We start from the raw sequence: 27,174 nt of genomic DNA, 5'->3' as shown, positions 1-27,174 counted from the left end.
CCTGTGAGAATGCGTCAAACAAACCTTGATGTTGTCAGAATAAAAAGTGCTTCAATAAGAACCACGATTTTTTGTTATGCTTTAGCTATCAAGTTTTACCACTGATAAAGAGGGTAGCCCAGTACTTTGTTACACTAGTGCTCACTGTGGCTGAGGTGGGTTCAGCTCCTGCTGGGCAGGATACATTGAGTGCAAATTGAGAGCAAACGGTGTATTTGTTAATGAAACAGGCTAGTAACAGTGGACAAAACTTTGATGGATGTAAAGACCATTTTGAGGCAAATGCAGGGATGTGCCATCAATATGAGTTGAACTAAGGAGTTCCCAGAGCACCGAGTTAAGAGTGTACCAGATTCAAGATTTAAAAATAAAAGTAAATGAAAAAGGTTTGGGTGCGCCGATTGCATGCTTGCCTAATGCATCAGTGGCTGGTATTGGGTCTAGGACCGCCAAGGGGCAAACGGTGCACTTGTTAGCACATTATGTCAAGAATGTTGCCCAGACTTGGTAGAATGTTGCTCCTGGTGCTCCCCAGAGATTAGCTACAGGGCCCCAATGTTCGGTGTTGAGCAGTAACGTAATGCAAAATAGTGTGGCTCCCCTGCAGAATGTGATGTGGGGCCCCTGAGTCTCCCATATCTCACAGATAGACATTGACCTTGCGCTGAATGAGACCCCCTGAATGTTTCAGGGCCACTTGAAGGATTAGGGGCCCCTTTGCGCCTCAGAGGCTTCACGGGACCTGCATTACGCCACTAATAAGGCAGGAACATTTAGCAGTTTGCATCAGCTGCACCGCACATGCATTTTACATAGACAGGACTAAAAATATGTGCTGCTACCTTAACGGGAAGTCGGCCCACCCAATCTCCCCTGTCTAGCTATGCCAACGAGTGTTAGTAGACGAAGCTGGGCTGTGCATAGTTAATCCATTGTGAGGTAGTGTTTTATAAAGAGTTGTGTCTGCAACGTTTGTATCATGCATTAAACAAACACGCACACATGTAACAGAACACACAGAAGCACTTAAATAGAGTTTGGCTTTTTATTCTCTACTTTGGGATTCAGTCACTTAGGTAATTAATTATTCAATTACAGTGCTCGTACTTTTGACAGCAAGTCGTTCTTTTGGGAATCATCCCCCCAGTGCTTATGGTGATGCAATTATGGCCATCTGTCATGGCAAGTTTTTATTGTTGCTGCATCCTTTACAAGGGCTGTGTATGTCAGTAAGGCAGCCATCTTTGAACTGGCAACGGCGCCAGTAAAAGCTTGTGTAAAATGATGAATTGACTGACCACACTCCCTTTAAGGGTCTATTGCCAAAGTGTGTACTTCTTTGTTGTGCTACTCACAGCATCGCACAATAAGGTGGTATGTGACATGAACTTGTGAAATGATCTGGTAAGCCACGTGCTCCATTTATTTTCAGAATACTATAAAGAACCCCATGGTCAAGGACTTCCTGAACAGACAGCTGTCAGACACAAGTTTGTTGGCCGAAGACATCATAAACTTCCTTTACAATGGCCACGAGGAGGACCGTCCACCAGGGGCCAGCAACTTTGATTGGCGCAACGTCTTCAATTTCACAGACCGCACTGTGCGGATGTTCAATCACTACATGGAGGTAAGATCTTCTCGGGTGGGAAGTACAGAATGACCTTACACAGTCTAAAATCACCACAACGTATGCAAAGGACATTTGTCATTTTGTTTGTTGAGGAGTTTTGTAAAGTGCTGAATGTGCCCTTCTAGTTACTAATGTTACTTACATAGATGCATTGTAAGCGTTAATGGATTGATGTTAACATCCTGAAATATGGATATAAAAGGGCTTGCTAAAGACCACATTGAGTTTTAGAAAGTGTAACTCATCAATAAAGTCCTGGCTCCATAGCCACTAATTTACTAATTTAGATACATGAACTATTGTTGCGAACATAGAGCCTGGCCTGTAATACCACAACCGCTCTTACCAACAAGGGGTTGACAGAATGGCACAGTTCCCTGGAGAGGAATGATGGAATTTGACAGTGTTTTTCTACATCTGGGAATTTTGTGTATGGCACTGGATAAAATTCACTTTTCCACCACAAGAATCCCAAAAATATTAGGGACATATTCACAAAGAAAATGCGTAAAGCTGCACATGTAGTACCAGTGTTGGACTGGCCTATCTTACAGTCTAGCTGTCTGCCACTGCCAGATAGGCCAACTTCAAAGGGTCAGTGTGTCGGTTGTTTCTATTTTTGGGTCTTGTGGCCGTGACAGCACCAATCAAACATTGGCATAGCCAATAGGTCCCGCCTTTGGGACCTAATAAGTGTTTAGCCAGAGCTATCGGCTTTGCCAATTTCTTTAAGCTATGCTGTAGAGCAGTGTGGCTGCTGTGCAGCATGTTGAAAAGTTATAATAAAAAAGTGTTTATAAGCATTTTTGTTACCTTATATATAACCAAGAAGACATTATGTACAACTGAACGACCTTATTAAAAAATGTCTTCTAGTTTTTTTGTACTTGCAATGCTGGCAACTTCTTTCTACCTGTTCTAATCCTTGTTTGATATAGTTTTCTTTGTTATGGGGGGGATGTAAACAACAGGAGGGTGAGAGTTGTGAAATAGTACCTGAAATACAACACGAGCAGCGGACGGACACTAGGTGAAAATTAACAGATGCCAGATTCTGAGGGCAGATTGAGGTGGTGCTGAGTGATGCTGAGGCGGGGCTGAGGTGGTGCTGAGTGATGCTGAGACGGTGCTGTGGGGGTGTTGTGCTGGTGCAGAGGTGATGCTCAGGTGATGCTGAGTGATACTGAGGTGGTGATGAGTGATGTTGAGGTGGTGCTGAGTTATGCTGCGATGCTGAGTCATGGTGAGGTGCTGGTGCTGCACAGTGCTGAGGTGGTATTGAGCTTTTGCTCAGGTGGTGCTGAGTGATGCTGAGTTGGTGCATGTGCTGATGTGATGTTGCTCTGTTGCTGAGGTTGTGCTGCACTAATACCGCGTTGGTGCTGAAATGCTGCTGAGGTGGGGCTGTGCTGGTGCTGAGGTGGGGCCGGGCCGGTGGTGGTGCACTGTTGTGAAGGTAACAAAGTGCTGGAGCTGTAACCAACAGGTAAGAACATCATCATGACATTCATAATTCTCTTCCAAAGGCTATGGACAGCAAATGAGTCAGACCTGTGTGAGAAAAAAGTACTAGCACATAGGAACGTTTTCATTGTTGAATAATGCATATGAGAAGGTAAAAGAGTATCTCAATTCAATAAAAGGAATAATGCTCAGTAAATGAGTTCAGTATCGGAGATAGGAAGAACACGGATATATTTAAAGTTACGCATACACACTTATGAAAAATTCAGTTTTTTTGTTATAATCCTATATGAATGCATATTAACTTTTATAAAAGATTACTGAGCTATAATACTTTAAAATAAATGTTAGTGAATTTAGAAGCCGTAGGTTTGGATAGTCTTATTGTTGAAAAATATTTTTAAACCAATAATAAATCGAAAGAAATGCAAACTGAGAACTTTAAATATGAGTTATTATTACCAGAACACAAATACAATGATTTGCGCACATTTCGTGAAAAAGTTACGCTTGCACGGAAGCCCGAATGCTGTAAAGTTAATTTTAAAACACAAAAAAAGGCGGTTCATAAGACTAAGATGTGCTAAACCTAAAGCTTTCACCGAGCACGTGCAGAGTGACTGGGCAACACACACAGAGGGCCAAATAAAATCTAGTCAGGGAAGAGGGCATATTTCTACAGCATCTTGTCTATACTGAGCAGCACAGACATGTTAACTCTCCTCAGTACAGCCTATCAGAGAGCACACACTTCCTACTGCTGCTGGGAGCTTTTAAAGTAGTATGACCATGTGTGATACCCACTGCAGCAGCACCCAGATGTTCTGGGCCAATTAACACACTGACAACAGTTCACGACTAATCGAAAAGCAGAACCGGCCATGACTATATAATAAACAGCACATGCACAAACTGAGTGCACCAACACAGTCCTGTACCACATGGGTTCTGGCCCATTACAAGCACAACCACACCTCCCCAAAAAAAGTTGTGTATTGCAAGGCAGCAAAGCAGAGAAATGTCGATCACATGGGCCCGGATGGAGTGCTGAACATGGTCCAACAGAATTGGTACCATCAGGAGAGCCTGTGTCTCCAAGGAATTGTGCTCATTCATGTTGATATCATCAGGCTGGTATTAGGACAGAGCTTAGTGAGTGGCCTGCGCGGTACCAGTGGGAATGGCTGTCCTAGGGACGTTATTAGCATATATAAATGTAATACTGTATAATCAGTATCTCCTAAACACTTGCCCTAAACCCCCTTGTAAACATCCATGCCTTTAAATCCTAGTGATCAGATGCATGACAACTCCCAGGAACATATTTCTGTTTACCACCGCACACCATTTTTAGAAGCAGCGTCAGCGTCATATTTAAGATCTAGACAGACGTGGGCTGGGAGGACACATTCTATTTGGCATCTGATGCAATGTGCTATCTAAGCATGTGCAATGCACATAAGTCCTGTGGACTAATGCACAGAAGTGGTTAATTATATACTGCAGCTTTATTTATTTATAGAGTTTTATAAAGCGCGAACGTGACCCACGAGGGTATCAGAGCATTTTACAATAAAAGAATATAAATGGATGAGGTGGTATACACACAATCAAATTTGCCAATTTGTAACAATAGAAATATAAAGTATATACATAATAAACATAGAGGACCGAGATTCTGCAGGATGTTGTACACTAGATAGTTACTGAAAGTTAGGAAATTGTGCTATCAGACATACATATTATAACTTTGAACGATTAAAAGTAGATATATATAGAAAGTATAGATGATCAAGCGCAATGACTGAGAAAGGTTTAGGAAGCACAGAGTAAATGACGGGTGCTCTGCCAAAAGTATACGCAAAAGGTCTAGTGGTCAAAATCTTAGATGTGGTGCAAATGGCGAGTGGAAAAACCCCTTAACCACTCAGTAAATTGTATGACAGAAACATCTGACATGCAAAAACGTAAATCAAAGAGATGCCTATGCACACACCAGAAGTACAGTTAACATTGATGAACAAATTATATAAGTAATAATGCAGTGTACAAGACAGCTTGATTGCTCAGATATAAAAAACAGTCATTGTGGTGATTTCTGAATGTTTAATCATTCCATAGCCAGCCGACACGTGTTTCATCGCGTTGGTACAGTTTTCACGCGACTCATCCACAGCTAACTAAGCATTAAGCTGCATACAGATATAGAGCAACAAGGGCTGTGATGAAAAGTCTTACACTCAGAGACATCCAACAATTAAAACTTAGGACATTAATTTGTTCATTAGTAGTCTTTTTACTTCCTTTTTGAAAGCAGTAAAGGAAGTGATTCCTCGCACCAGTGGAGGTAAAGAGTTCCAAATCTTTGGTGCAATCCCTGCGAAAGCTCTACAGCATGTTCTTTTCTTCTGGAAGGATTGGGGTTTCAAAAGGAAAGTGCTCGCACTTTGTAGTTGTCTACAACCTCCAGATTTTTCCAGTTTTAGTGCCAAGTAACTGGGTGTATTGTTGTGAATTGCTTTGTGCATCATGCACACCACTTTAAGGTGTATTCTTGCCTCATAAGGCAACCAATTCAGTGCTTTCAAGGTTGGTGAGATGTGACTGTTTCTTTTGGTTCCTGATACCAGTATAGCCACAACATTCACTGTTGCTTTCAGCGGTGCCAACCTGTATTTAGGGAGACCACAGAGGGTGGTGCCACAGAGGGAGGTGCTTCCGTAGTCTAATCTTGGCAGTACTAGGGCTCATACTGCAATTTTTAGATCTGCCTGAGGGAGGAAGGGTTTTAGTTTCCTTAATATGCTCATCTTGAGATTAGCTCCCTTGGTGGCAATAGATATGTGCGACTTCATTTAAAAACCACCACTGATATAAGGACAAAGTACTCTGGGGCCTAAAACGTACGCGCCCTACCCGTGACGCTCCTAGCTGGTCTCTGAAAGTGCTGTGGTGTTTGTGGCAGCGCCTTAACCCTCGCAGAGCGTTCATAGTTCATGGAAGCTAGTGACCCAACTGCTTGCAGCGCACACAGCATCCGCCTCCCCTTTAAGGCATGGCTGTACAACTCTGAGTAGTACTACTGCAAACATGTGCAGATTTAGTATTTATTGATAGTGAAAAACATTGGTAGCACTTGTATTTTCTAGGCATGCTACTGGCAATGTCATCATGTGACAGTTTTCTATGTTATTTCCCCGATACAAAATTGTACACTGTACAATTGCGCACTGGGGAAAGACAGACAAGTGCACAATTGTTTTCATTTTCTTTTTGTTCTCCATGGAAAAAAAAATCTGTTTAGAAACCTTTCCCCTAAATATTCACTCAGCTTTAGCGTGTTCATTCCTTTTCTCCATCACTTTGCTGGAGCAACTCTCTGACCTTTTCTGAGGTGGGAAAGGGTCCGTCTACTCTTCACCTCTTGTCTAAGGTTTCCCATGGAATAATTGTAGACAGTCGCAGCAGACAATGACAGAATGGTAAATGCCTTTAGACCTGCTAATTTTGTGGATATGGGACAGGTGTAAATCAGTCATTTTCATCTGTAAACTTTTGTCATTGCTCAAAATGGCTTTGTGCTAAAAAAATACCCTTTGCGTATTTCCAAGGGCATTGATTCACAAAATTGGCAAGGGTCAGTCTAAATCGCATATTACATTATAATGTTAACTCCTTGCCGCTGACTCCTGCGGAAACTTTCCATCCAGACCTGGGGTAAACTCGATATTAAAGGCACATTCTGCACCAGTGAGGAATTCTTTGGCACTACCCTACCTACTCCCCTGGAGCATTAGGCTGTGACTGGATATGAAGGCCCTCACCCCGAGCTTCCTTCAGGAACCCCCATCATGTGTCCCTTATATGCCCTCCTACAACAAGCCACCCCTACACATGTGTTATTGCTGCTATACCCTACAACTCAAAACGGACCTCGCGTTTGACCCCCTTCAGCTAGGGCATGCTGGGAAAAGGACCTGGGCTCCCCCCTTACTGATGAGCAGTGGTCCTTCTGCTGCCGTCAAACTGGAAATATTTCTGCTAGCAGCAGACTACGCATCATACACTACAAATACATTCACCGCCTTTATTATACACCTTCTCGCTTGAAGCGCCTCCGCGACAATGACCATTGTGACCGCTGCGGAAGTGAAGGAGCGGACTTCAGACACTTAGCTTGGGACTGACCCCTCATACGGTGCTACTGGACGGTGGTGCTGACCGCACTCGACTGTATGACTAGGCTACATGTTCCCCACGACCCCGTAATTATGCTTCTAGGATACACTGAGGCACTAGTTGCTGTGGTGTGGAATTACGTCTCCCTAGCGTTTCTTCTCACTAAGAGGCGAATCGCCTGTAGGTGGGGTAGAGGGAGAGCTCCCAAATTTAAGGACTGGCTGCAAGATCTTCTCTATTGCCAAGACCAATTACACACTTATGCCGAGCTCTTGCCACCTTCCTCCTGTCCATAAGACATATGGTCTCCCCTCCAATCATATCTTCTGGAGCAGACCACCACCACAGACACAGCCACCGAACCTCGACCAGGCAACGATGGGACAAACAAAGGAAGTGCGAACTAAAGCATATTAAGTCACTCTGGCCAGGGGACAACACCCAGGGGGACAACAGGGACTATGGAAGAGTCACTGATGGTGCTAACAGTACGTTCATGTTATCTGAATGGTCAACTTATCATGTCAACAATGTTAAGTGGTAATGGTTATTTCTTATGGTTGTCTCTTATGCTCACGCCCCTAAAAAGATATTCGCCAAAATGTTTCATTTAACGCGGCCGGCCTGAAGTGGTTGTAGGCGGCTTGCTGTATACTTTTACACTGCCTATACTGCTATACCTAGTTCTACATTGCACTGCCGGCCCGAACAGGGATGTAGGCACCATGCCATGTTCAATAACTCTAGCCTACAATAAAGGTTATTTAAAAATAAAAAATAAACCTCCTTGTCCAAACCATTACCCCTAAAAATCCTACTCTGTGCTGCTGATGGACTAAGAATAAAACTGTGGAGCTGAACCTACAGAAAGCAACTATAGTTCTTGGAGGTATGTCGCTGGTTCTGCTTGAATGGTCATTGAGATAAGGGGTGGGCGTAAATGGCTTAATTCTGTCTAGCATAATCACTTGTAATTACCGCAAAATTACTTGTAATTATGCGTAATTGTGTGAAAGGTGTAATACACAATTTAGCTCTATTTTCGTAGTGCAAAATGTGCACTTGTGTCTAAAATGGGCCTGAGGATTTATTTTTTCGCTAAGAAAAACAGCACTAAACGCTACAGGACAGGAACCGCAGTAGCCAGCAGCTGCTCACTCTCTCTTAGTTCGTTGTTCTTGTACTCATGGGTAGGATGTTTGCCTCAAATTACTCTGAATTACTCAAGCTGGAGTCAGTGCATAATTTTGGTAATTTTGCATTACATGAGTAATGCGTAATTACTGAAATTACTCTGATTACTCTGGTGTAATTGAAATTTCACGCAGTCCTAATTGAGACCATGGGTACCATATGGCAAACAAGGGGTACCAGCTTCAACCCTAAATTGCGGACCATGTCTGTTGTGCATTTCACCTGCTCAGATTGTCTAAAGTAATCTGTGAAATGACTCACTGTATTCCCAATCTGTTTGGGCGAATCACTGAAAATCATACTCCTACTCATATTACAAACGGAGGAGTTCGTGGCTCCAAACTGAGGATCTTGAATTTTACTAAGGAAATGCTAATTCTAGATAAATCAGCTCTGAATTCTACACGTAGGATCTCATTCGGTATAAAAACATAATCCAAGCCCACAAGCTATGTAAGAATTAAGGCCATGTATATTTACTCAAACTTTTAAATTTCTTGACGTAAATATTAGATATTCATGTCTTTTGACCATAAAACTCCAGCATCCTTATAACAAAAAACAGGATAAGAACCTGAGGGATGTCTGAATGTTGTACTAGGAAGAAGACTCCAAATAATTAAATTCTACATAATTCTCCAAATCCATCTAACTGTAAGGACTCCATAACAACCTCTAGAGTATTTGTGATTCAAACCTATGAACATTGGATGGGACCCGCAAAGACTCCATGATCTGCCCATTAAAGTTCATGAGCATGTAAGAGTGACCCAAAAACAAGGTGGCTTATGCGATACGTAGTGATCACTTGTCTGCAGATAGGAACTTCAACTCATCTCCAGCTAACTGCTGCCCCACCTCTGCGAACTCCAGATCAATTCTCCAAATTCAGGTTTACATTCTATTAATGGTTGTCTCTCAGTAGTCCCTAATGAGGGCAAGGGTGGGGTACACTAACACCACAGTAATCTTGCGCTCTGCTATTCTCCCAATTAGGCCAGAGCGCACCAAATGGAGTGAGACGCCTCCTCAGCCACATGTAGATACCAAGACTTCTCTCCTACTTCTCCAGAGTAGGATAACAGGAGATCCTGGGGTTGTCCCATATACCAGGGATGAAATGAGGCTCAGCTTATGGTCTGAACACTGTTCGTGGAGGAAGGGACCCTTCTATCTTCCAGGGTCTCTCCCAGAGTGGATTGCTCCTCCAGTTGAGCTCACAGAGTGGATTGTTCCTCCAGTTGAGGACGTGGTCTTGGAGAGGCCAATATAAGCATTTGCTCCCGGAGATTGGCTGGTAATTCTAGCACTCATCCTAGGTGCGGGAGAGCATATAAGCCCTGTGGCAGAGTGTTTGAGTGCTGTTTGAGGGATCAACAAAAAATAGAGCTGGTAGACCAAGAGAGAGCTTGAGCAATGACTAGGGCTTAGCCTAAGCTCCTTCTTGGCTCTTGGGCTGAAAGTGAGACAAGCTTTTATTGACGTGTATAGCACTTGTTCCTTTCAAGGTAAGCATACTGCATTTTACGCTTTTGTTAAGGGGTTTTGGGTCTGCCTTCTTCAGTCGTTTTGGTACTCTGCTATGGAATCTTCAGCCACTGGCTTTGTACTTTGCCAGTCACAGCCCAGAGCAGTACTTTGGTTTCAATGTTTTTCCAGTGGCTTTCTAGCTGTATCTGTTGGTCTCCATTTGAAATCATGAAAGACTATTTTCAGTCTACAAGCTGTTCCATAGTTCTTGTTAACAAATGCTGAGAAAACCATCTGAAAATGGATACTACAGAAAAGTCTGTGACTCTGAATGTTTTGTTAGCCATGTTGCACAGCGTGGCTGCTGTTCAGCACGGCTATAAGTAAAAAATAAATGCGCTACGACGCTGTCAATGCTGTAGCCATCATATCATGTTTTTTTCTTTACTTTGAGCCATGTTGCATAGCAGATGCGCTCTGCAACATGACCAGCAAAACATTGACAGAGCCAAAAGATCTCCCATAGGCGAGACCTGTTGGCTTTGCCAATGCTTGTTGAGGTCTGGCTTAATACCTCTATAAAATACGCAGACTGGGCTTTGGCTTCGCCTGGAGGAACTTTTCTCTCTCATCTCAAGCTGTTGGCTGTTTGATGTATCATTAAACATCCTAAGGAGAGTTTACTTTGATGGAGGAAGACCTCTTTTACATCTCAAAAGAAATCTAAACTACTACAGATTAATTTTTTTTCTCACCGATGCATTGTATACAGAAAATCATCGTTCTTTAATTGTTTTTCACTGCAGTAGACTGTTTTAATATGTTATTCAGGTTAAAAATGCAGGCCAGGCCTGTTCGCTTTGTTATTCGTGGAGAACACTTCTTGGCTTCCTGGTTAACGGCCCGTGTTTGTGATATATGGTGATAATGTACCCAGGTTTTGTTCATTATCGAAATATTTTCTCACACTCGAAGAGTAAACGATTGTGTTTTGATAATTTACTGGTGTGGAGTGTTTGTGGTTCTACCTACTGTTTGTGTACGTGAGCCCGTCTGAGGATTATGCCTCCTCTGCTACAGATGCTGTGCCAAGATCCCAATCAGGGCTGTTATTATATTAAGGCCACTGCAGGAGGTGGCCTGATGGAACGGCCACAGATGACCGGAAAAGGGTATCAATTGCAACAAATGACGTCAAAAAACGCGTTTCTAGTGGAAAGGGTGAGCCTAAATAGCAACGTGTAATTTTGCGTGGGGCGCTGAAAATCCTTACATAGGAGCTGGTGCCAGCACTTGTTCACTCCAGTGCTTCTCAATGAGAGCCTTTGTGGACATGTTGGGAGAGGAAGTAGAACAATTCCCTGCCTGACATGTGGAAGTCAGTCCCTGTTTTTTGGAAGTTAAACAGCCATGCTTAAGTATTTTGCCATGAATGGCTTTTATGGCAGAAAAGTGAAAGGCATTATTTTGGAAAGTTGTGAAGAGGAAAAGTCATGTGTTTTATTTATCAAGTTTGTGAAGGAAACAGTGTGCTTGACATCCATTCTCATAAGAGGGAGTTCTGGTGATTGCACAAAAGAGAGAAGAGATAAGCCCTTGGCAGAGATCAGAGGAACAAATGGCCATCAACCCGCTTGAGAATACATCTGATGGCTCACGACTGGAAGTAACATTTTAAACACATACAGTGGTAAAGCTCAAAGTGACGGCCCTCTCCAAATGCCCACCCCGGAAGTGCTCAACCACAAAAGATTGATGAATAACCAGCATGGCACCCGTGAGAAGGGGGGGGTACCTGATAGGTGTTGCACTAACACCTTGAACTCACTCGAGCCAGTGGAAGTCTTTGAATTCGGGCCTTCACTGTTCTCTGAGCATTAGAGTCGGCGCGGCGCAGGCACTGCAGGTCGCGCCAATCCTAAACAGCTTTAAAACCATTTAATAAAACATGTCTGCTTGTGTTAAAACATTCATAGCCAGCAAGCATTGGCAAAGCTGATAGCTTGATAGCCAATGGACACCAATTGGACTCGGCATTGGTTATATTTGAGCCCCTTATTTCCTAGAGGAGTTGGCGAAATTATTTTAACTGGTTCCCACCCAACTGCAGGTGATCTCTAGGAACTTGAAGCTTTGGAGGTTGCTATAGGATTGTGCTGACAATAATGAGATAATCTCAGCTTAAGATACTGAAGGCATCAGTCATGGGCTGATTGGCCACCCAGAGGGTCGCCCAGGTGCTCTCTTGTCCCACTGATCTGGGCTTTGAAGAATTCCACCACTGGTAGGTGAAATGAGGAGAGGGAGTTATTGAAGTCGCACAATACAGTCACCACCCGCAAACATCCTACACACATCACGACCACATGAAATAAATCCGCGGAGAAAAACTATGCGGACAATTCGGATCTAGGGCTAATTTCTGTAGACCTCGATATTGGAGGGGATAATCTCCTCTGTGATCTTGAAAGAAGTCATCCTGAGACCCGCCACACCGGGTGTACCACCCCGCATGATCACTTTAGTGCTGTTCTGCAGTGTAAGCAAAGCGCCGCGGCTTCTTAAATTGGCTTAGTATGGCCTTCTCGTTGATGAGGGATAAACCCGGACAGCCCACTGACTCTGCCACACACAAGGTCAGTCCCAGTTAAGCTGCGGATTACCTTGGAGAAACACATTCTCCAGTGTGGCGTCTCCGCTGGTTGCAGCCTAGGTTGCAGATGCGCGCCAAATACACAGGGCCAATAAGAGCCGAAGAGAAGACAAAAAAAATGAACCGTATTAGCACTTAAGAAGCAAACAAAAAAGAAGCCTGCTGAATTAGCCAAGTACTAGAGATTGTCATTACAGGCTCCATCTGTCTGACACTTACAAAGAGGGCACTGTTTTTCTGGGCGCCACATCACACTCTGAGGACACAGTGTGTCAATTTATTGTCCGCTGGTAGGAGACAAAATGCCAGACATTAAAAACCACATGCACAGTCTGCACAGCATGTGGTTTGTCTCAGAATGCAACAACATATTATTCAAAGCTCAGCAAAGGCATCATTAGGTATTACAAGATGTCTGCCAAGGGAGGTGCAGGCCGCTGCAGGGCCTACTGATGTGCAGTAATTGTTGGTTACTGACCTTAGGTCGATGAAGTGTATGGGAACAAAGAAAACTGCCTGCTCCGTCTGTGTAGCGTGCCTCACTAACCCTCTTCATAGTCTTAGAGAGAACATGCTGCACTTTAGCCTCGTGATAAAACTGGGAGCCTTGTTATTGATCGTTGATTGACAGGGGGTGAGAGGTTCCTAAACCTCTTTATAGTTTACACTTGAAAACGTGACTCAGGTTGCCTGACAGGGTGGGCAAATTATTGTCTCTACTGCTGCCTTGGATGCAAATTAAATTCTAAATTAAAGATTTGTGCAACCGATAATTCAAGTGAAACTTATTACGTGTGTAGAACAAGATAGGAAACTCGCAGAGGTCACAAATTCCAATCCAGGTGAGATTTCGTTCAGCCTGCCATCTCCCAGAGTGGACTGGACAGGCTGCGACTTCGCTCTAGTGTACCTGAGTGCCAGTGTCAAAATGCTCTGATGACAGAAGGTTCTGTAAGGGTACATTATTTATTTAAATTATTTCTATAGAGCTGTGTGGCTCTCGCGGGTTACTTCAGAGAGCCAGGTAACATACAGAAAGGGGGAGCTAGAGTCCAGTTTTGGGTGGGAGGATTCCGGTCCAGAATTCTTCATTCACTGCTCCTGGAGTTGTGGCGTTTTGTTGAAAGCATGCAGTGGCAGTTTAGTTTGAGGCATTAGGGTGTAGTTTGGTCCCCTCTGAGGCTTGGGTCCTTAGTCTGGATACTTGAGCTCTCACGGATCTCTCCCTGTGTTCGTTGGCTCTGTTTGCCACGTGGCGAGCTTGTGCAAGCATCCCCGGCCTCTGGCCCTGTAAGCCTTGTGCATGTGGCAAAGGCCTTCAAACGTCATTCTTGTTTATTTCTGGGAACCAGTGAAGTCTATCAAGTCTACCTTTATCTGGCAACTGAGGGTCAGATGTACCAAAGGATTGTGCCCACTCTGTGGGAAATACGATGATGCCTGTAAGGGCCAAGTTTCCCGCCGGTATCACTCCAACTGTTTCTGGCCAACTGAAAATAGGTTGTTGTAGGTGGCATTGTGTGCTGTGGTCTGACAGTGGACAGAGTTGTGTTTTCTTCTGTGGGACTGTGGGGGGTGGGGTGAGGGGGGGGGGTAGGGGTCATGTAGGGGCAGGGGTGGCCTGTGCTTGCAGACCCAAACCCCTACTCTAAGGTTTTATAGGCTGCTGACGATGACCCAGGAAACCGGGGTCAGTATTTCTGTACCCAGGTACCCTGATAATATGCCCTCTAGAAACGACATTTTTGCACAATGTAGCAGAATGTCCCACCCACAGATCGATTCCAGCTTCCATACACAGAACCTTCTTCCAACAACTAGCTTCCCTAGTCCTCCGAAATGGATAATAGAGAAGGAATGGTGCAAGCAAGGAAAATAGGCCCCACTGCTCCTCAGGTAGTTAGCACAAGGGCCCCTGCACCTGCTGCTCTGATAACAGCCACGCCCATTGAAGGGGTGCATTCTCTTGTTGCCTAGCAACAGCCAGTTAAAACAGACTGCAGACACAGGGAGGCCTGCAACCAATTCATCCCGCTAGCCTTAGGAAAACAACGCACTCCTGGCCTGTACCCCAAAAACTTCAATCCCTCTCAACCAAGCTTAGTTCGCTCACTACCAAAGTGCGCGATTGGCTTCAGTGATGATTGTGTTATGTTATTACATTCCTTAAACGTTCAGTTGGCGATAACACAGGACAGAGAAAGTCAAACACGGCAAGATGTTTGCAATGTTTCGAGTTTAAAAAATGTTGGTTATTTTGGCAATTCAAACAATGTCAATATTGCCTCCCACCTGCAGTGGATAAGCATGGGGAGCACTGGGAGGGAAAACGGGGAGGTGTGCAGAACGAGGAAAGAGTTTGGGAAGTGCTGTAGGCAGAATGTCATGAAGAAATAAGAAAATACAAAATAATATAAAACCAAAAAGGAAAAGATGCAGGGAGCGAGAGCGAGTCTCCACGGGAGGATCATTTCGCAGTAACACTATCGGCAAACGTTTGCTACTGACCAGGGTCGGATTGGGGCAGAAAATAGGCCCGGGCGCCAAAATAAAAGTGCCCCCCATTAGCGAATTTTGCAGCTAAAAAGGTCAGATTTGCAAATCATCACAGTTTATAAGTGTTTTGCTTCTTAGAGGCGATGATTGTGGTAATATCAGAGAAATCATCATTAAAATCCAACCCAGCAGACCCGTCAGACCAGCACTTCAGGTCCTGCCAGGATGCCATATAGGCAGAGCCTCTGGAATTATGCGATTGTATGGCCACTGCAATTTTCGGATAAAAATAGATTTGCCAAAGAAGGAAGGTGCTCGAACACCTAAGGAAACTTAAAAGCGACATCTATGTGCTACAAGAGACCAGACTAGAAGAGGCAGACATCCCGCGATTAAGAGCTAACTGGATAGGGGAGGTGGTGGGATCGCCAGCCCAGAACAAAAAGAATGGGGTAATAACACTAATCAGCAAAAATTCGAACCTGTCTCTAACAAGCTACCAAGCAGACACCCAGGGCAGGACACTAGTGACCAGTCTCAAGCGAGCAGGAGAGACCTACCATGTCGCAAACATATACGGCCCTAACAGTGAGGATAAACAATTTTGGGAGGGGATAGGTGCCCAGCTACACAACCTACCAATGGAAGATCTATTGATCGTCGCCGGAGACTTTAACCAAGTCCTGGACCCAGCAATAGACAAGCACCCCTGCAGACGCTACCCAACTACTAGCCCTAACATCCTTAGAAACCTGTGCACAAAACTGAGGCTTAAGGACCCGTGGCGCCTAAGCAACCCGGACGCCAGAGAATATACATTCTACTCCAACCCCCACAACTCCTATAGTCGGATAGACTATATACTAATGTCAGAAACACACACACACCTCATAGACCACACAGAGATAGGACCCAGAACAATATCAGATCACGCACATATAAGCCTATCCCTATCAGGCAGACACAACGAGAAGCCAACACGCAGGTGGCGATTCGATGACGGCCTTCTTCAACACACATCGGCGAAGGCAGAGATAGACACAGCAATTAGAGAGTATCTGACAATCAACGACACACCAGAAACACCTAGAGAGGTACTATGGGACGCCCTTAAAGCGACCATACGGGGGATAGTAATGACAATAAAAGGGAAAATGAACAAAGCAAGGAACAAAAGGATCGCCGACCTGGAGAAAGAGATCAAAACACTAGAGAACAGCCACATAGCCAGCCTAGAAGACAACAACACACTCACAGAGCTAACCAAACTGAAGTCTGAGCTCAACAGGATATTAAGCGAAAGAGCAGGGACCTGGATCAACAAATACAAATCAATCAACCTATGCACTGCCAACAAAGCGGGGAAAAACCTAGCAACCTATCTGAAAGGGAAACAAAAGCAGCACACAATTGGGGCAATCAAAGACAAACACAACAAGGCCCAGACTGCCAATAAGGACATCCTGGAGGTATTCAGGGACTTCTATGAGGGTCTATACACAAGAGACGACACGCTAAAAGAGGACGGGGGCGAGGAACTCCTTAACAGCATAGCCACACCCACACTAACAGACCGAGAACGAGACGTCCTAGAGCTAACAGTCACAGAGGATGAGATAAGGAAAGCCACGGCCAGCCTCAAAGAAAACAAGGCACCAGGGCCTGACGGCTTTACAGCAGGGTTCTATAAACAATACCTGACCACACTCCAACCCACTTTGAAACAGGTATTTGAGGAGTGCGTCCGCAAAGGACGCATGACCCCATCAATGGCTGAGGCAAATATAATAGTCATACCAAAGGAAGGGAAGGACACGACAGAGGCGAAGAACTTCAGGCCGATCTCACTCATAAATGTAGACTGCAAGATATACGCGAAGATACTAGCCAACAGACTTAACGCCTACCTACCTAAACTCATACACAACTCCCAGGTAGGATACCTCAAAAACCGCATGTCCCATGACAACACCAGACTACTATGCCATATAATCAACCACTCGGCCCAGAGTAGCAAAGCGGCCGTAATGATAGCCCTGGACGCCGAAAAAGCGTTTGACAGAGTCTCATGGCCCTATCTAGATCACTGCATGGGGAAATTCGGGCTAGGACCCAACTACAGGAGGATGGTGATGGCGCTTTACAACAGCCCCAAGGCGCGAGTGGTAGTGAACGGCGGCACCTCAAACATACTAAACCTGGGCAGAGGTACGCGACAAGGCTGTCCACTCTCACCCGGCCTCTTCCTACTGGCAATAGAACCGCTCCTAACAATGATACGAACGAACGAAGATATAGCTGGGGTGCCAATAGGAGGAGAAAAATTTAAGCTAGCGGCGTATGCAGATGATGTGTTAATAATGACAGAAGACCCTGAGAGATCTATCAAGGCACTGACAGACACAATTGAGAGGTACGCCCAGGTCTCAGGGTACAAACTCAACAAGGACAAATCAGAATGCAAGCCCCTAAACATCCACACAACAAGTACAGTACTCGGAACGTCAGGCCTAGCGTGGCAAAATAAACCTATTAAGTATCTAGGCATTCTCTTCGAGAGGAACTTGAGCACGACACTAGAACATAATGAACAGGTTATAATCCAGAAAATCAAGGCCAAAGTAGACGGATGGTCGCCCAAGTTCACAACATGGTGGGGGAGGGTAGAAACAATAAAAATGATGCTCACACCAATGGTCAACTATATGCTAGCCATGTTACCCCTAACCAACACAGATGACTTCCACAAAAAGATAGACAAGATACTGAACGATTTCCTATGGAGAGGGAAGAGGGCCAGAATAAGCTTGCAAAAACTCAGACTATCAAAGGTACAGGGGGGGCTAAACATAACAAACTTCAAACGATTCCACGAGGCGTGCCTAGCTAGACAGGGACTGCACTGGCTAGACCCAAGACAGGACTACACACCGGCATGGCTAACACTAGAACAGGGGTTGCTAAAAGGTATGAAACCCATCACCCTCCTCACGGCCACCAAACACCCGGCAATCAAAGACAACCCGGTACTCAGAAACACAAAACGAGCTCTGCTAAAAATTGACAAACTTCTAAACACGAGCATCAAAGGAGGGCCCTTTGAATCAATCTGGCACAACCCATCCCTAAAATACAGGGGTAAGGTCCTAGACATGCACGACTGGTATAGCCAAGGGATATCCACAGCCAGGGACCTTAAGAACAAGGGCGCTGACGTAACATTCGACACCCTGAAAGGAGAGTACAACCTAAACAGCGTAGAACTATACAACTTCCTAAAGATAAAAGTCGCAATAAGGAAGGCGAACCTCAACACCCAGACACCCTCGATAATACAGCTGGCTAACAGCCTGAACACGCTAGGACACCAGGTAGCACACCTCTACAAGATCCTAGGCCCCAAACACACCAAACTCAATGACAAGGTCATAAACTTCTGGGGGGAGGCAGCAGGTCAAGCACTCAGTGAGGAAGCTAAAGCAGAGCTATGGAGGTCCACTAGTCGGAAAAAAGTGACGGCCACGCTGAACCAGACAAAATTCTGGCTGATACACAAGGCATACTGGACACCAGCCCGATTAGCCACCGTAGGCATTAGAGACAGCAACGTGTGCTGGAACTGTGATAAAGAAAGGGGAGACTTAGAACACCTCCTACTAAAATGCCCAAAAATCAAGGACTTCTGGGGGAAGATCAGAACACTTATCCACGAGATCACAGGCATAGACATACAAACAGACCTCACAAGCCTGGCCCTAGGGTTCACGTCCCAGGCAATCACAAAGACAGAGGACCGGGACCTCATAGATCTCCTGCTGACAGCCGCAGTCAAAGTAGTCCTAACTAACTGGAAGGACACATCAAAGGCGGCTCCACAGGCGTGGCTCAACTGGGTCACGTTCCTTAGGGGGGCGGACAACATGACAGCAAAACACACACCGAAGACGCACAAGCAGTCGACCATGTGGGGATCCTTAGACCACTACCTGTCATCACACAAGCCACCGTAGGCGTGAACGAGATACATCTGAGGGCGCTTGCTGAAATAGGTCAGTGCTAACAGAACAACGTGCACATCTCCTACTTTATCTATATCTCTCTCCACTGTCCCCCCGGGGCGGCGCGGGGCACAAGATGATTGATCACAGAGACGTACAAATGCCATGGAACACCAATGGACGCAATATGGACTATGAGACTATGAGACTACGAACTGGCGAATGATCTCAAGAGTACGGACTACCCCCCCCCCCTTTTCTTTTCTTTCCGTATTTCCTCCTTTCTTTCTCCTCTTCAGCCTATTTTCTTTTCTCTTTCTTTTTCCACTCATGTATAAGCCTCTTCCCTGTATGTAAAATTATATTTTTCTATATACAATAAAGAATTTCGGAATTAAAAAAAAAAAAATAGATTTGCCACATAACCAGTCATCTGCCGCATAAAATGCCGATTTTAACATTTTTTTTGTTTTTAGTTCAAACGGTTCGAAAATTACTAAAAATGCAGCAAGACGTGTTGCTGTGCAGTGGAAGGCTCTTTGCAAAGCTGGACTGGTCACCTTTCTGTTGCTTATTGCTATATTTGGGTGCTAAACTGGTACTAGTGATGTGCAACCAATGCACATACAGTGTTACCAAATTTAACAAGCATTGGAAATGCAATAGGTCTCGGATTTTTTTGAGTTAGAGCTAATGGCATTGTAAATGGCAATTTCTTTTAGCCATGTGTTATGGAGTGTATACTTGTGGTGTGTAGTGGAATTATGTGGGTTGGATTGGAATTGTTAGTTTGTGTGTGTGTGATTGTGTGTGTGATAGTGTGTGTGGTTGTGTGTGTGTGGTTGTATGTGTGGTTCTATGTGTGGTGGTATGTGTGGTTGTGGTTGTGTGTGGTTGTGTGTGTGGTTGTGTGTGTGTTGTGTTTGTGGGTGTGGTTGTGTGTGTGTGGTTGTGTGTGTGCTGGTGGTTGTGCGTGTGGTTGTGTGTGTGTGGTTGTGTGTGTGGTTGTGTGTGTGGTTGTGTTTGTGTGTGTGGTTGTGTGTGTGGTTGTGGGTGTGGTTGTGTGTATATGCTATGTTTTGTTATGCTATGCTATGTTTTGTTATGCTATGCTAAGCTTTGTTGTGTTGTGTTATGCTATGCTATGTTATGCTATGCTGTTTTGTTGTGTTTTATGCTATGCTATGTATTATGTTGTGCTATGTTTTGTTTTGTTATGCTGTGCTTTGTTATGCTATGCTATGTTTTGTTTTGTTATGCTATGTTTTGTTGTGTTTGGTTATGCTATGCTATGCTTTGTTATGCTATGCTATGTTTTGTTATGCTATGCTAAGCTTTGTTGTGTTTTGGTATGCACACTCACACACTGCTCACCCTGCACACTCACACACTTCTCACCCTACACACTGCTCACCCTACACACTCACTAACTGCTCACCCTGCACACTAACACACTGCTAGCCCTGGACACCCACACACTGCTCACCCTGCACACTTACACACTGCTAGCCCTGGACACCCACACACTGCTCACCTTGCACACTTACACACTGCTAGCCCTGGACGCCCACACACTGCTCACCCTGCACACTTACACACTGCTAGCCCTGGACACACACACACAGCTCACACACTGCTCACCCTGCACACGCACACACTGCTCACCCTGCACAATCACACAATGTTCACCCTGCACACTCACACACTGCTCACCCTGCACACACACACACTGCTGGCCCTGGACACCCACACACTGCTCACCCTGCATACTCACACACTGCTCACCCCGCACACTCACACACTGCTCACCCCACATTTGTGTCAATGTGCTGTAGCAAGTGAAAAAGACACCAGTAGAAACCTTAGGCTGTCAGAAACCGCCCTTCAATTTCTCCCGCCATTCGGGATAGGCCCGAAGGAATAAATAGCCAGTCCGGCCCTGCCAACAGCTAGAGGTCTGCCACTCTGCTATTCAAAATGTATCCAGTCAATACATACATGAAAATTTCGAATGTAACACAAACCTACCCACTAGAAGTAACTTTATGTTTCCTACTGTCCTCTCTCGAGCACCAATATACAATTTCGAAGGGTCTTAGGAAAAATTACCATTAAGGATTTTATCTGAGTGTCACTTACATTTTGCACAAGATAGAGAGCTTTTGAGAAAATAAAATGTGTGATGTTCAGAGCACAGGCTGGGGTGGAAAACATGACTTGCTGGTGCATTTTGAAAGTGTTGATCCAGTGGCAGGAACATTTGCACTTGCAGACAGTAAAGAAACATGCTGCTTCATTCACTGAAAGCAACCCTGCCACATAATCTGGCCCTCTCCTGCCGCATAATTCCATCTGCCCTGCGTATAGGACAGTCAGACCCTGCTACTGGCATCTTCTGGGAGCTCCAGTTTAGAGTCCTGGCAGGACCAACTCATCGCTCCACCCTTCTGAAGCTTATTCCTTGAGTACCATTTATAACAGCAACACGTGTTATATGGAGTCTGGTATGAAACACCGTATTAAAAAAAACATTATTATTCAAATAAGAAGCGGGGACATCGATTGAAAAGAAAATTCGACTCCATAACCCTAAAAAACAAATAATAAGTTTTAAAAAGTTGACATTCTTAAATTTGTCAGTATGATCAAGAACCTTTATAAACCTAACTCGACAAAACAATAACCTTGTGAAGTTGTTTCAATCGTGAAAAGTTCCTCCGAGGACTCTATTTAGTGTTTTCGCAGTCCAAATTATGTTGTGTGTGTTTGTGTGCTCTATGTTTTATGATTTTTCGAGATTGCGACTATCAGTTCTCCTAGGACTGTGGAGCATTTGGTTTTTGCATACCACATCTAGCCCAAGGTGTGAAGCTTGTGGTGGTCTCACTACCATGTTCTGCGGTCGTCTCTTCGACAGACATACGAGCAAAATGGAGAGCAGTAGTAATCGGGGTAATGTATTTTCCCCATTGACTTATATTGAAGCTGGGGCAATTTTGGTGGATGGCGGTCTCACCTGCACAGTTATGGTCTCAACAGCACAATGTGTGTTGGTCTCACCAGCCTGATATATGGCAGTTTTACTAGCTTAGCTTGTATTGGTCTCACCATCATGGGGTGTGACCATCTCTCTGGAACCAGTGTGTGTTTTCAGCAGCATGGTATGTGTCAGTCTCAGCATTTTGGTGTGTGGCAGTGTCAACAATATGGTATATGCCCGCTTACGTCTAGTCCACTCCTTAGCTCCTGGGTCTGTCCCTTAGTACTTGACTCACCTCCTTAGCTTCAGCCCTTAGCTCCTTGGTTACCCTGCTAGCTCCTAGTCAGCCCTTAGCTCCTCAGTAACCTCACAAGCTCCTGGTCAGCACCTTAGCACCTGGGTCACCTCTTTAATTTCTGGCATGTCCCTTAGCTCCTAGGTCACCCACTTGCTCCTGGTCAGCCTCTTAGCTCGGTGGTAGCAACCCTTTACTCCTGGTTTCTCTTATTAGCTCCTGTGTCACTAAGTTAGCTCCTCGGTCACCCCATTAGCTCCTAGTCTACCCCTTAGCTCCTGGTCAGTGCCGTAGCTGCTTGGTTACCCCCTTACCTCCTAATCTACCCCTTTGGCACCTGAGTTACCTCTTTAGCTCCTGATCAACCTCTTAGCTCCTGCATCATCCCCATACCTCCTTGGTCTCTTGTTTTATTCTTGTCTGCTAATGGGCACTGTTGCACAATTTTGCTCTTTCTGATTTGCTTCTGATGGTACATCTGCAGTGCTGGAGCTGCATTCAGGTTAGAGCAGTCAGATGCCTAGGGCATCACAAGTAAAGAGGACAAGGTAGACACTAGAAGCATCATCTGTGGCCCCATTGGCAGGGAATATGCTCAGAAATGAGACTTCACCCAAGGTGCTAGTGGTCCTTCCCGAAGCCCTTTTCTTGGGCACCCCTGCTACTGCACCTTGGAGTAATACTTGCTTTGGAGTGGGGGTGCTGGGGAGCATGCTATGGTCATCCCTGGTCAGCTTCCTAGAGTACTGGATGTCTGCTTCTTTGTAGTGTTTTCAGATGTAATGATGGCTTTGGATTGCTTGTGACTTAACCAGCCTGTTTGAATTGGCAATGTGAAATGCTATTCAGGGAAATGTGCTTCTGATTGTTTCTGTAGCTCTTTGGCATGTTTTTTGACAGCTGTTCTTATTGCAAACAATCAGTTGGCTGCTTTCCCTTTATTTTTATTTTTGACCACCCATATGGTACCGCAGTACTCCAGCGGAACCCATACAGACATTGGTGGAGTGTCACAGGGTTTCCGCATTACTTTTCCTTCCAGTTCTAGATCCAGCGGAACCTGGTAGGTACTGAGGGACAATGAAGTATTCACAAATTTCCAGTTCACTAGGAAAGGACCTTTTTTGTAGGACCATAGGGAGTTTTGTATATCAGCCTCTGATAATGGTGATAATTGAAGCACTGTAAATAAATGTCACGGTTCCGCAATGACTCACAGTAAAAGCAGGTCTGATTGGTTCCTGACTCCTTTTCTGACTCTGTTTGATATCAGTGACTTAACAACCTCGTCACAGAGCTCCAGCATTTTTTGGTGTTGTTTTTTGGGTTTTTGAAGAGAAAAATTAAGAATAACGGCTTTAGTGAATGAAAAGTGGCAGCTTGAGGAGGCCCAGGAGTCCGTAATGAGACCTCAAGAGTCCATTGCGTGTCACTTCTTCTGTATCATAGAAGGTTAGGAAAAAAGTTTGCTAAGACATTAACCTGCAAGTTATGCAGGAAAACCTTCAGCCGTTGTGCAGGCGAAAAGTACAGCTTAGTAGATGAGTAAGGTGCAAAGCAGTGGCGGCTTCTTCGCTAAGGCGGCGGAGCGTTGCCTCACTGCTTCAAGCAGTTGAAATAAAAGGAAAAATAAAATGATAATAACTCTACATTATCATTTTATTGTTCCTGCTGCGGCGTGTCTGCGGGCTGGGGTGGAAGAGCAGGGGGCAGTGGTGGACACTATGTAAGTGCGCCTTCTGGGGCCGGCCAAACATTCGTGTGCACATTGCATGTTCTCCATCCAGGCTGCATTACAGCCTGCTTGGAGGACATGCTCAGCCTCCCATTCCCTGGCTGAGTGCCATGGTTCGGCACTCAGACCAATCACAACGCTGCCTTGCAGCACTGTGATTGTTCAAGGGAGCCTGAGAGCCCGGTGCTTCCTGCTTCCTTTGCAGAGAAGAAGCCAGGAAGAGGACGGAGGAGAGGTGGCAGAAGCCAGTCATTAGGCCGTCCGACAGGTAAGTGTTTATTTTTCTTAACCCTATCGCTGCTGCCGTCGGCCGTTGGACTTCGCGCGAGCTACCTCCCTGGTGCTGCGCACGTCCAACGGCCGACACGGCCGCACTGGTTTCTTCGAACGTTCAGCACTGGCGCTGAACGTTCGAAGCAGTAAACGGGTTAAAACCCCCTCTTCCCCGCCCCACTGTTTCTTTCGGGGAGCAGCCGCTCCTGGTGCCAAGTAACTGTTCACTCCACTTTGTGAATCTGAATCTCACTACTGCTCGTTTTGCACTCTTTGATAAGTGTGTTAACAAGGGGTTCCACGTGGATTCATCTCCAATTTATTTTTCAGCATGTAAAAGAGGAAAGTAAAGATCTCTGTAGATGCAACATTTTGCAGCTGTCTGACACCCAACCCCAAACCATGATAACATTGTACAACATGCATTGTACTATCTTAAATCCTGTGCTGATCTGCTCTGTTTCATCATGAGCTTGTAGACATCTTTGTTTAAAGCAGGGAAGAATGGCTTCATTTTAAGTCCGAGTTCATCTTTCTCACTTTAGTAATTACTGAAACTACAAGAAGTTAAAACTCCAAAGCTCTGTACACATTAAACGATTTTCCATCGTTTTTGGACCTACTTGCAAGCTTCATTTTGTATATTTTCAGGGGTTACTAATAGAGCATTTCAGATACTTAAAGTGCAGTTTCACCTTCTTCGGATATAGAACTTGCATTCTACATCAATGTTGGGCAGATGAGTAAAGTTGAAACAAAGGGCCCGATTTCTATATCGAGGAATGGCCTGTGGTTCCGTCCTTCTGGTGGAGGGACAGTCCGCCGAGTTTATATATGACCGTCAAGCTCGCTGGCGGTCATTTATAATGCCTTGGCAGGAACCGCTGTCACGGCGACTCCTGTCAATGCTCTTTGTTGTTTTGTGTAGGGCTCCATCAACATGATGGAGTCCTGCATCAAACTGTTTTGCTGTAGGTGCAGCTATCAACAAAGAAGCATGCCAGGTCAACAGCAGACTTGCAAGCATTCCAACACGTTAACACTCATGCTCACTTGCATTCACTTACACCAACTCTCACTCATTCACGCTCACTATTGCTCACTCATTTGCACTAATTTGCTCTCATTCATTTTCTCTGATTCTTACCCTAACTCACTCATTCGCAGTGTCTCGCTCACTTTTACTCTGACTCACTTATACTTTCTCACTCACTTTCACACACAGACACTATCCCACGTACAAATATATATGCTCACACATATACATGCTCTTTCACCCAAACTCTTTCTTACCCATATGCACACACACAACATACATTTAAAAGCATTTCATTTTACTTATCTGAGATACCAGTAAAGGCCCCGTTCCAGATCCTACATTTTTTGTTACAGTAATAGTGAATTACTTATGTACATTTGAGAGAGCACAAATCTGAAAATTGTATAAGTACACCATATTTACAAGCACGTAGTGTTAGTTTAAATTGTATTGCACACGAGTGTCATATTCATAGAGTGAACTTATATAAGTGTGTTTTGCTAGCATAGAGGTACTTATAGCAGTATGAAAACTAATGTAGAAATGTTAGAATGATGTGAAACCTTACGTTTCTCATGTTAAGTGATTGTGTGTAAAGGAAATGAAACCTAGCAAACCAATGAGAATGTGTAGGCCGCAGGGCAATTCACAGTAAAGATAAAGTGCTGCTGAACTGATGTGAGACGTGGTTAACATTGTTTTCTAGAAGTATTTAATCATAGAATTGAAATATATGTTTTATATAGATGTGTTGCATTACACTATAGTAATACGTGTTAGTTAAAATACTGTTTAAACCAAAGAAAAGAAATGTTTTAGAAGGCAGAGACCCGCTTTAGGTAAATCAACTAGGCCTGAAAAGACCAAGTCATTCTCTTTGATCTAAAATGTGCTCGTTAGGGGAAAGTTGTGCTAGGCACTAACTGAGAATTCTTACACATGTTTTATGGTCCGAGATATGGTGGAGGTTGGAATTTGAGGCCCAAAGTACATGTGTCTGTCGCAGGTGCGAGGAGCCCTAATCAGTACTATGATGAACGGTTTCTTTGTTCAAGAGAGCCAGGCGCAGGCCTGGAGGAGTCTTCAGGAATTTTAGGGGGTACTGTCTCGCTGAAGAAGAAGCCTGGGAAGCAAGGTCAACTTTAATGAAGAGTCCGAGGAGCACCAGTACGGAGTTTGCCGCTCAAAACTGCACCACGTGAGAGGCGTCGACATGGGCGTTCCTATTGGAAATGTGATTTTGTATTAGGGATAGCACCCCGGGGTGGAGTTAGAGCAGATGATCTGAGGAGCCTAAGAGAGCGGATGGGTAGGCAGATAGAGAACTAACAGACTTCAATTTTTGAGACAAAGACTAAGGGAAGTGTGTGATCTTCTTTGGAAGTCACCACTGCTGACACCTTTTTAGGTAAAGATCTTGTTAAGTAGGGATGTCACTTAGTCTAGTGTAGGGACAGATTAACTTGTATTTTTCTTTTCTGTAAATGACTCTCAAGTTGCAACTCACAGCGATTCTTGCAACACTTATGCTTTTTGAGATAGTTTTGATAATTTCCTTTTGTCGATTGAGAATATTCAGAGAGTACCTTTTTGTACTAATACCTGTATACCTTTTGAATCTTATTCTGAGATGTTTGGATCTCCAGATACTTTTGACTTTGAATTAAAACTTTTTAACCTTTCCCAGTGGTAAGTGGTTCTTTAGAGTGGTTTAAGTTCCTAATTGACTAACCTAGTAGTAGATTGTCTTTTACTCAATGACAGG

The 27,174-nt window shown here is 44.6% G+C and overlaps 1 protein-coding gene across 1 annotated transcript in view; it reads left to right on the top strand.

The window, feature by feature from the left end:
* The window catches only part of ABCA4 (ATP binding cassette subfamily A member 4), a 1,114,059-nt gene that overhangs the window by 317,100 nt on the left and 769,785 nt on the right, over positions 1-27,174 (top strand). Inside the window, exon 11 of the mRNA XM_078650330.1 lies at positions 1,433-1,630. Within this exon, the coding sequence (XP_078506456.1) occupies positions 1,433-1,630 (198 nt within the window). The remainder of the gene's footprint in view (positions 1-1,432; positions 1,631-27,174) is intronic.

The sequence above is a fragment of the Lissotriton helveticus genome, chromosome 1_1 (assembly GCF_964261635.1).
Source record: "Lissotriton helveticus chromosome 1_1, aLisHel1.1, whole genome shotgun sequence".
Classification (NCBI taxonomy): Eukaryota; Metazoa; Chordata; class Amphibia; order Caudata; family Salamandridae; genus Lissotriton; species Lissotriton helveticus.
Note: the sequence above shows the minus strand (reverse complement) of the source record. Positions and strands in the feature narration are given on the sequence as shown.